General features: G+C 38.1%; 1 protein-coding gene across 1 annotated transcript; it reads right to left on the reverse strand.

The window, feature by feature from the left end:
• Window positions 1-564: 564 nt before the first annotated feature.
• Window positions 565-2,262, reverse strand: LOC149142439 (naringenin,2-oxoglutarate 3-dioxygenase-like). Its single transcript, XM_089447861.1, has 3 exons — window positions 1,629-2,262; window positions 1,211-1,538; window positions 565-977 (listed from the first exon to the last, which is right to left on the reverse strand). The coding sequence occupies exons 1-3, from the start codon at window positions 2,105-2,107 to the stop codon at window positions 696-698; spliced, it is 1,089 nt and encodes a 362-aa protein (XP_089303987.1). The 5' UTR covers window positions 2,108-2,262; the 3' UTR covers window positions 565-695.
• Between the last annotated feature and the right edge of the window lie 8,586 nt (window positions 2,263-10,848).

Consider the following 10,848-nt stretch of genomic DNA (forward strand, 5'->3'; position numbering starts at 1 on the left):
AGAAAATACAGTCAAAAGAAATTGATGTTGAATATTGTAAAACTTGTGACAATGTGGTTGATATATTTACAAAGCCTCTTGCACGAGTGAAATTTGAATTGTTTAGAAAGATGCTAGGAGTCCAAGAGAATCTTTTCTCCATTAAGGGGGGGAGTTGAGAATAATTAATATTATTTTGATATTAATGGAGAAAATAGTTACATTGTTGTAACTTTCTCCCTAGTTTAGCATTAGTTCCTATAGTTATGGGATTTGGGTGCAACTTCCTATTTCTTAGTATTGTATTTAATGATGTAATCTTTGATTGATTGATGAATAGAGTGGACGAGAGTGATCTCTCAAGTTGTGTGAGTGTAGTCCCCAGGCCACACCTGAGAACTACATCTCTTTCTTTTCAATTCAGTTCACATTTTATGTGTGAGGAGGATTGTCAACGCACTAGTGAGAACCACTTTTATTTACTCACGCAGTTCGATAAATTAACTACAGATAAACGGGAAATGAATACAAACGATTACTATACTTTAATTGTAGAAGTGTGCTGTACAATCCAACTTCAAAATATAAAATGTAGACAAGTTGGTGGAAGCTTTTATTGTTACTAAGATCTCCGAGAACACATGAACACAGACAGCATCCAGGCAGACACACATAAAAATCTACATCGATGCATTTTTTCTTAATTGATCTTCACATCACTTGGAAATCTCTGATTGTTCCTTCTCAGCGACTTTGGCCAACTTTTTCTGGCGGGCGAGCTCGATGTCTCGGCTCATCTTTCTGGTGTACATCTGTGCAAAAGTGATGGGCTCTTCCATGAAACACTTCTCGCCTTCCGCCTCCTTCACAACTCCATCCAACGGGTACACGATGCCTTCCTGCGCTGGATTCTGAAACGTCGCAATAGACAGCCTGCTGCTGTTCGAATTCACCACGGCTTGATGGTCCGCGGTCTTGAACTTGCCATTGCTCAGATACTACAATATTATTACATCAAAATGGTTAAATCACTAAATACTATAATATTATTAATAAAAATTTGAGTTTATGCTCATTGCAGATTTCTTGTAATTAAAATAGTTGCTTCATGACATATAAATATTCCGTGTTCATTAAATACATGAAATCTGCAATGAAAATACAAATACCCAAATAAAAAGAGAAGCTGAAACTATAAAGATATAACTGCTGGGTGATTTGATGCACTTACATGCATATGATCTCCCAAATTGACAACAAAGGCTCCTTGAATGGGCTCCACAGTAATCCAGTTTTTGCCATCGTCCTTGGTAGCTTGTAGGCCTCCAACTTGGTCTTGCAGGAGAAGAGTGATGGTGCCCGGATCGGTGTGCCTTTTCAGCCCCAATGTCATGTCTGGTTGTGGGCATTTGGGATAGAAGTTTATCACCACTTTCTGGTCCATCTCCACACAAGCCTTGGTCACTGCTTCAGTTTCCAATCCCAATGCCTCTGATATTATCCCCAACAGTTTGCATGCCAAACCCATCAGGGATTCGCTGTATTTCTCCACAACCTCCCTGCAAATACACAACAATTTAGTGTTCAATTCATATGAAACAAAGCTGAAATCAATTTATATGGGGGATGCAGGGGATGGATGGGGGTACCTCCAGCCATCGGGCTTGACAGGCCACCTTGTGTAATCACGCTGGTGAAGGGGATAAGAGAAGTAAGTGCAGATTTCTCTCCAGTCGAGAACGGCTTCGCCCTGCAGATGGCTGCTCACCACAAAGCCTCCACGCTTTCCACCTCTCATGTCGTATTTGAGCTTCTCCTCTGCAGGGAGGGCGAAGAAAGCCCTGGAAAGCTGAGTCATGGTCTCCACGAGTTCCTGGGGAACACCATGATCAACTACCTGGAAAATTCCCCATTCAGAACAGGCCTTGCTCACTTCGTCTCTCACGCGGCCCCTCTCTTCCCCGGCGATACCAGAGAGGGAAATGACGGGAATGTCTTTGCTGAATTGATTGTAAGCCACCTTCGGGCGCTCGTCCTCGTCTCGGATAAAAATGGACTGCAGGGACTTCGGCGTCTCCGCCGTTACAAGGAAATCGGGGCGATCGTTAACCACTGCTGTGGGCGCCATTGTTTAGTATCAGAACACTAGTCACGCAGAAAGAAAGAGGGCTTACTCTACTCAGAGACACAAGGTGATCTAAAGAATGGCGAGCTGTTTTAGATTTACATTGTTTAGTATCAGAACACTAGTCACGCAGAAAGAAAGAGGGCTTACTCTACTCAGAGACACAAGGTGATCTAAAGAATGGCGAGCTGTTTTAGATTTAAAGGCGTAGGGCAGGCCGGCTTGAGATGCTCATAAAAGAGTTAGTTGCAGGAGTAGAGGAGATAGATTTGAAGGATAGTTGGACCTGCAACGTGTGTGTCTACCTTCCATCCGCTTCTTTACCTGCCTTTCTTCGCGTGTCGGATGTTGAAAGCCCTGCCTGATTACCAGTCGCCTCTCACCTGCTGCAAGCTACTCCCAGTGTAATAGATATAATGTTTGTTCCAATCCTACCAAAGTATTTAATCTGCCATACTGAAAAATCATAAATCTTTGACCATCATCAGATAATGATGTCTTACGCGATCTTCCTTTTCATCTAGAACTTTAAAGTAACATTCTCAAACAACAGCAGTTTTCTTTTCTGTTTTTTTGGGCGTTAATAAAAACTCTTTTCTTAAAATAAAACACTATAAATCACCGTAGCGCTTAAATTAGAGGAGCCAATTCACCTGTTTTTTTTTTATGTGGTTATAATAAATAGAGGATTATATCTCTTCAAAGAAAACACTATTAGTCACTGTAGCGCTTAAATTAGAGGAACTAATTCACTTTTCTTTTTTTAATAATGTGCTTACAATAAATGCAGGATTATAATGTTTATGTTAATTGTATAGTCGTTGTTTACCATAATTTTGTTTGATGACAAACAACAATTTTGCTTGGATGACAATATTTTAATTAAAATTTGGTGAAATTAATTTCAAAATATCTAATTATGAGAGTATGTGAGTTGTTGTATTTTTATGGTAGAAATAGATTCAGCATTATCAAAAATCTCTGTGGCACCCAAAATTCTGAACTTTAATAAATTTCCAAAAATTTCTACTATAATTTTTTCAAAATCATACCAGAATTTCGTAAAAAAATTATAGCCTCATTACTAATATTTTGAAAATTTAATAGATATAAGCAAAGTTAAAAAATTAATTTTACTTAAATTCATTAAATAAAAACACTAGTAGTCAAACCCTTAAATTATAAAAAGCTAATTAACCGTTTTTTCTGTGGTTATAATTAATTAAGAATTATAGTGTTTATGTTAATCGTATATTTTGAAAATTAAATAAATATCAACAAAGTTAAAAAATTAAATTTGTTTAAAATTCATTAACTTCTAAAATATTATAAAACAAAATAATGATAACTCATATTAACCTTTATGACCTTGACATTTAAATCTTGGTGTATTTCTTTTTTTTTTTAACACTAGGACAATTGGTAACTGGTGAGAGTTATCCTGGGCAGGCCCAGGATCAAATCCAACTCGCCTACTCTTCGAGCCAAGACACAACAGGCCATGTACTCAACGAGATTTGAACCTCCGTCTTGTGGGTTTCACCCAACGAAACTTACCGTTAAACCCCATATCACTGTACTATAAATCTTGGTGTATTTCACCTATAACCACGTCACACTTTAAAGGGTTCGATTCTACATGTATTCACCCATCTATTATTAAGCTACTACTTAAAATTTACACATAGATTAAAGTACCACCCTTACTTACTGTACTCATGGTATTTATGTTCCACGGTTCGACTATTAATTACTGCTTTAATTTTCACTGGGTGTTATGATAGCCCTGGGCTTGGTGATAATAAATATCTCGAGTCTTCGGATGCTATTAAGTTGGCCCTTCTATCCTCGGGAGCTGCTCCTCATCCACGGTCACCTGATGTTGTGTTGCATTGGACGATGGAGAGTAATCTCTTAGATCTATGCTTTCGTCGTCGCTTCATTGTCTTCGCATTTCCTCCTTTCAGCTTCAGTCGTTCTGCTTCAGTAAGGTGCTATGGCATTTTTACAGGGAAGCTCAACAGTGATTTTCTCTGATAACCTTTGTTGGCATAATTCTACGGATCTTAGGCCTTTTCGTTGGTCATACCACCTTTTCTAAGCGGGTTGGCTCCATACAAACTTACCATCACTTATGTTTGATTCTCTACTACGAGAAGGGTATCTATACATCTTCGTATCCAGGTAATGTTTATATGCTCAATGCAGGAGTTTTGTAACTTGTTTGATTATTTTCTTTTAAAAGAATATCACATTACAACCCTTTGTCATTCTTGCCTAGGGAATCTGGAGGGTTTCATCATTGTTCAAGATTTGGGATGGATGTCATAACTTAAGTCTTCTGCTTAGCTTACAGACACTGGTGGAGAATGGCCAAGTTTAACTGCAGGGTATTGAGCTTTGCCCAACTATGTTTTCAGCTGGGTTTTAGCATAGTAGGGTTTTGGCTTTAAGAGTTTAAAATTCCTTTGTGGAAATATTGTTAGCTCAGCCTTGTATGCGATTCTTAGACTTGTACTCTAGTTACAAGAAATTCTATTGAAGTAAAAACTCGCTAATTTTTGGGTTTAGCCTAGGTGTTTATGGTTGTAATAAATTTTGAATAAAAACTCTCAGTTGGCTGTTAAAACCCTGGTCCAGAATTGGTTCTCGACTTTCTATTTGTAACATCTTCATTTTGGGCTATTGCTTTTGATGAGAAAGAACAACTTCATTTTGGGCTATTTGTTTTGATGAGAAAGCACACTTTTTGATGAGGTAGGCCCTCTTGGAACAGTATAGTGATTCATGTTTAAATATTATTGAATTTTTCCATAATGGCTTTACTCTCTGAGTAATATTATTGGTACGAGTTCTTATGCTTAATTCTCTTAACCAAGGGTTTAAAAGTTTGTTTACCTATAACTCACAATTGCATGTAAATCTATGAGTATCTGCATATACTTTAGGAGGATGTTCAAATGTTTCTTGACTCTTTTTCTTGAATTTGTAAATCATGTTTCCAAAAGAACTGTTTCACTGGTTTATACTTCTTTTTTTAACTATTTCGAACATAATACAAGATTTTTCTATGTTATGTTTAAGTTTCATATTTAAATACTCTGTCTGGAAGAGTGCTTGTGCACCTGGAATTTCTACCCCTTGCTCTATGTGAACTAGTGACACAATAGTTTGTTTTTCTCTTTTTAGAATAAAAAGAATAGGCTTCTTATGTCAATTTTCCTACCTTGAAATTTAAATAGTTAATTTCTAATTCTGGATATATTGACTTGCATATATTTTTTATACAGAGTAATGAGAACTATCCCTTTTATTTCTAGAGCAATTGCTCGTCAAAAATCAGAAATATTAATTCCTACTACCGTATAGTAGACCTTCTACCTATACAACACAAGATTTTACTTATCTGAGTATGCACTAACTTCCAGTTGTTAGTCTGCTACCAGACCTTAGATTACTTGTTATTTTTCCTCCCAACCATGAGACCGGCTAATCATCTTGTCTGCCCCCGAGCTTCTTCTCACATGCAAGATTTCCTTTTAGGACTACAGTATTTTTGTTACAGCTATCTGGACCTAACTAGACTTAGCTCTAGGAATCTGCCTGACATCTCAACACAGTGTTCTCATTTTAATACTTCGTTCTTTTTTCCTCTTTTCTGATCTTAGGTACACTTACCCTCTTGATCTTTTTTTCCTGAGAATAAATTTCCAAGGAAATTAGTTAGGAATGTTGTTCATTGTTGTTCATTTTTGTTTAAAATTTTAGCTTACTACCATAAAAAATTATATTCCGGATCCTGCGTTGTTGCCTCTCTAATTTGCTCATTAAATGTAGTTCGTAGTTCACTAAAAGAGACCTCATATATACAGTTTACCATCTGACTTAAGGCATCCGCGACTCGATTCTCCTTTCCTTTCGAGTGCTTGATTTCAAATCAAGTTCACTTAGGAGGTTGACCCAACGAGCTTGCCTAGCATTCAAAGTGGGTTGCTTAAAATAGTTAGTTAAATTATGATGATCAGTCATTAATATAAATTTCTTACCCATCAAGTAATGTTGCCACATATTTAATGTTGAATGACTGTTATTAGCTCTAAGTCATAGGTTGAATATTTTTGTTCGTGTTCCTTAAACTTCCAAGACTCATAGGCAATAACCCTGCCCTCTTGCATTAGTACGCCACCTACACCTTCCTTGCTGGCATTTGTACAAACCACATAATCTTTATTCGGATCAACAATGCTCAAAGTGGGCGCAGTGATGAGTAAATGTTTAAGCTTATCAAAACTCCTTTGACAATCCATGGTCCACTTAAAATTTTTTCCTTTCTTTTGCAGAGAGGTAATGGGGTATGCCACCCTAGAAAAACCTTCAACAAATCACCTATAGTATCTGGCTAAACCCATAAATGATCTTATATCAACCACGTATTTTGGTACTAGCCACTCCATTATAGTTTTTATTTTCTTTGGATCCACAACAATTCCATCCTTGGTAATGACATGTCCTAAATACTGGATTTGTTCTTTAAATAAATCACATTTGTTGTACTTGGTGTATAGTTGATTTTCTCTTAAAACTTGCACAGAAATACAGAGATGTTATTTATGTTGTTTTATATTCCGAGAGTAAATTAGTATGTCATCGATAAAAATCAACACAAATTTATCTAAATACTGATGAAATATATTGTTCATGAGGCACATGAAGGTCGCGGGAGCATTAGTTAGTCTGAAGGGCAACACAACGAACTCATAATTTTCATAACGAGTTCTAAAGGTTGTTTTTTCTATATCGTATTCCTTTATTCTAATATGATGGTAACCTGAACGAAGGTCGATCTTTGAGAACACAGTCGCACCCTTCACCTAATTAAACAACTCATCTATATGAGGTAAAGGGTATTTATTCTTGATAGTCATTTTATTTAACTGACAGTAATCCATGCACATTCGCAAGGTTCCATCCTTCTTCTTAACAAAAAACATCGGAGCTACCCAAGGTGATACACTTGGGAAGATATATTTTTTATCAAGAAGTTCTTGTAGCTACATTTTTAATTTTGTTAACTCTGATATGCTCATGCGATAAGGGTCTTAGGATACCGGGGAAGCTCCTGGAATCAACTTAATGGTGAAATCTATATCCCTCTTTCGAGGAAGTGATGAGCCTCATCATTGGGTAATTATATGGCCCTTAATTCACCTCCTAGCTTAGTCAAACCAACGATTCTCACAACTTATGGCATACTTTTGATTATATTTTGTTTATGAGATGAGTTAGAGTTGGATATTTTGCTTTGTGGTCTAATGTGCATGTAATGCAGGATTAAAGGATAAAAGCAAGGAAATTTGGCAAATACCTTGGTCAAAACTCGAATGGGACAAGGGAGAGGAATTATAGGAGGTAAATCCTCCTCATTTACTACCCCTCCATTCGAATATTCCTTTATCAGCTTGGATTGCAACCAACCAAATCATGAGGACTAGAAGGCAGTCGAGCAAGTGAAAGTAAATGCACCAGTTATCTCAAGTTTGGGAGCCAAGCCTCCCTAATTTTAAGGAATTCGTTGGAGACTTCAGTCGTATAAGTAGAGAGGCCTAGGAACTTAGTAGGATTCAGAATTTGGATTGTAAAACTTTACTTTATTTTCAAGCTGCAAGACTTGTGCCTGTTTTTGATGTAATCCATGGTTTTGATAATAAGAATGCGTTCTTTTCTTAGCCAGCACTGAGTTAACTCAGAGGGTTGAAGCTCTTGGGTTAGGGCCCAACCCTAGCAACGAAGGCTTCTCTTTATTGTACATGTATGTTAGCGTAGATTCATGGTTTAATCATTTATTTGCTTAAGTAGTTGCATTTCCATTACAACAATGTAGCGCATAGATTCATGGTTTAATCTTTCATTTTCTTAAGTAGCTGCATTTCCATTACAGCAGTGTAGCATAGATAGGTTGTGTTTTAGTTTGCTTCCATTTGTGCCTTTTTCTTCAGTTAGCAAGTTAGCAAGGATTATACCCATAGATCTCCTTACCGTTCAATCCACAATAAACCTAACCAATCATCATCCGATTCATTTCAATGCTTGACTTTATGCGCTCTAGATCTCCACCGTCGATCTGTCTAGCTTGATCCAACGGCTATCGTGAATTCTTCCACCTACTTTTTATGCTCCAAATCTCCACCGTCGATCTATCACGCCCTCGATCCAACGGCTATCGCATCATCTCGATACTTTATGCACTCCCAATCTCCACCATTGATCAAACCCGCATGATTTGACAGCTATAGCGCAATCTAGCGCGAATTATTACACGACTGATATCCGCCTGAGAGCACGCGAGAAAAGTGATTTTCTCATGCTATGTGTCACCTAGTTAGGCTAATCGCGTAAAATTTTAGAATTCCTCTTACAGCCTTGAGGACGCGCGAGAAACTGCTTACCACCTACGAAAACCCGCTCCATCATTCTGCACGTTTTTCTCATGATAAGATCTCCGCCGCTCATCCTCCATCAATCCTGTTCGTCCATCTATTCACTCAATCTCACGCGATAAGATCTTCGCCACTCATCTTTCAATTAGTCCTATTCGTCCATCTATTCGCTTAACCTCTTGCGATAAGATCTCCACCATTCATCTTCCGTTAGTCCTATTCATCCATCTATTCACCTAATCCCCCACGATAAGATCTTTGCCGCTCATCATTCGTTCATTCTATTCGTTGATCTATTCACTTAATCTCTGCGATAAGATATTTTCCGCTCATCTTTCATTCACCCTATTCATCCATCTATTCACGTAATCTTCTGCGATAAGATCTCCACCGCTCATCTCCCATTAATATTGTTCTCGATCGATCCAACAGTTCCTATGCACTTATGCTTTGTTACATTCTCCTTTCACTAATTTCAATCTTCGCTTGCTCTTCCGCTTGAATCCTTGCATGCTTGATTTTACCAAAACACCAAAAACATGAAAACAGACTTAGTTTAGTTTCCTTGCAATTATGCTTAGTTTAGCTATTAAAATGGTTAATTAGGATATGGTGTGAGTTAGCATTACATGTTGTTTTCTTCATTACTGCAATAGAGTAGGTTTCTTAGAATATATTCGCTCTTCTTCCATCAAAGAATCAAGCTTCTTCTGACTTTATAGAAGTCTGGCTTGGAACCCTTGGGGTCTCTTGCTAGATGAACAAGTGACAACAGGCATGACCTTCACTTCTACTTGTGCATATAGCACTGTCACTTCCAAGTTTGTACGAACCCCGGGTTGATAAGTAAAGCTGGTAACCCAGGAGTTGCAGCATCCTTGCCTTCTTTCATTTGTCATTATCTGCTTTCCTTTCTGCAAGTAGAATTTCAATTCAGCAAGTAGTTTCTTTCTGTCAGTCGTTTTTCATTCAATCAGCAATTTCATTTCTGCAAAGTACTTTCTTGCTAAAAAATCTTCCAAAAACCAACCGAAAAAACATTTCCTTTCATGCCTCGTAGGAGTAGGGACAATTTAGGAAAATTCTTGCCAAATACCCCCACTTCATCCAACAGCGAACCTTCTCTCTTCTTTGGTGGCTGTGAACTAGAGGAACCTTTAGGTGAGAAACCTGACATATTTGAAGAACCTATAAGGGAAGAAGAATAAGAAGAACCCATTTCTACTGAACCAAGGGCTGGAAACCGAAATGATAGAGGGAATGGAGAGAGAGTTGAGGGTGCCTTCCCCATTAGGGAAACCAATGGGGACACTAAGATGAAGAATATAAGCCCCTCTACCCTACCTCATTTCCATGGCCTGACCACAGAGGACCCTGACACTTTCCTATTTGAGTTTGTTGTTATATGTCAAACCTATGACTATACAGATGATGAGAAAAAGTTAAAATTGTTTCCATCTACCCTCAAGGATGCAACATTGCGCTAGTTCATGGGTTTACCTAGAGATAGCATCACAACTTCGGCTCAGATGCAATAGATTTTTAACAACAACTATAAGGACTACTGTAGGTCAAAGCATACTAAAGAAGAGATTTTCAGGATGACCATGGGCCAGGAGGAATCCTTAGAAGAATATGAAGAAAGATTCCAACTTAGTTACAAAAGGGTTAGGTGCACACTTGACCCTGAGTCACTAAAGCTGGTCATGCTCAGAGGAGTAAAGGAAGATCTTCTGGATACCTTACATCTATTAGCAGGAGGAGATATCTACCAATTACCCTATGAGGATATCAAGACTGTCTTTAGAAAACATTCTAGGGCATCCAGGAAAAAGGGTAGGAGTAGTCAACCTATGGCTAGTACATCATCTTCCAACTCATCCATCAAGGGTGAAATTGGAAATATGCTGGAATATTTCAAACGTGAGATGCTGCAAACCCTTGCCTTGCAATTGAATACCATGAACATCAAAAGGAAGAAAGAGGAAGCAGAGAGATCCCTGGCCATATTTTGTCCTAGATGCACCAGGAGTCATCCTAGGAATTAATGTCCATTGAACTGTATTGAGATTTGCTCGGTCTGTGAAGAGAACCTCTCCACAGACAAGTTCCCTTCTTTACCCAGACTCAAAGATATATATCAAGGAGCTGAAGGGGTCACTGAGCAGTTTTGTTATATCAACCAAAGGAGACCTCCTGGGCCTAGACCATACCAGCAGGGTATGCAAGGGTCATCCCATGCATATTACAACCCCAACAAAACCACAGCTATACCTTCTTGGGGACCCCCTGCTCATCCTTCCTAGT

The sequence above is a fragment of the Pinus tabuliformis genome, chromosome X (assembly GCF_031772625.1).
Source record: "Pinus tabuliformis cultivar Carrire ecotype Pingquan chromosome X, CPIR1, whole genome shotgun sequence".
In the NCBI taxonomy this organism is placed as follows: Eukaryota; Viridiplantae; Streptophyta; class Pinopsida; order Pinales; family Pinaceae; genus Pinus; species Pinus tabuliformis.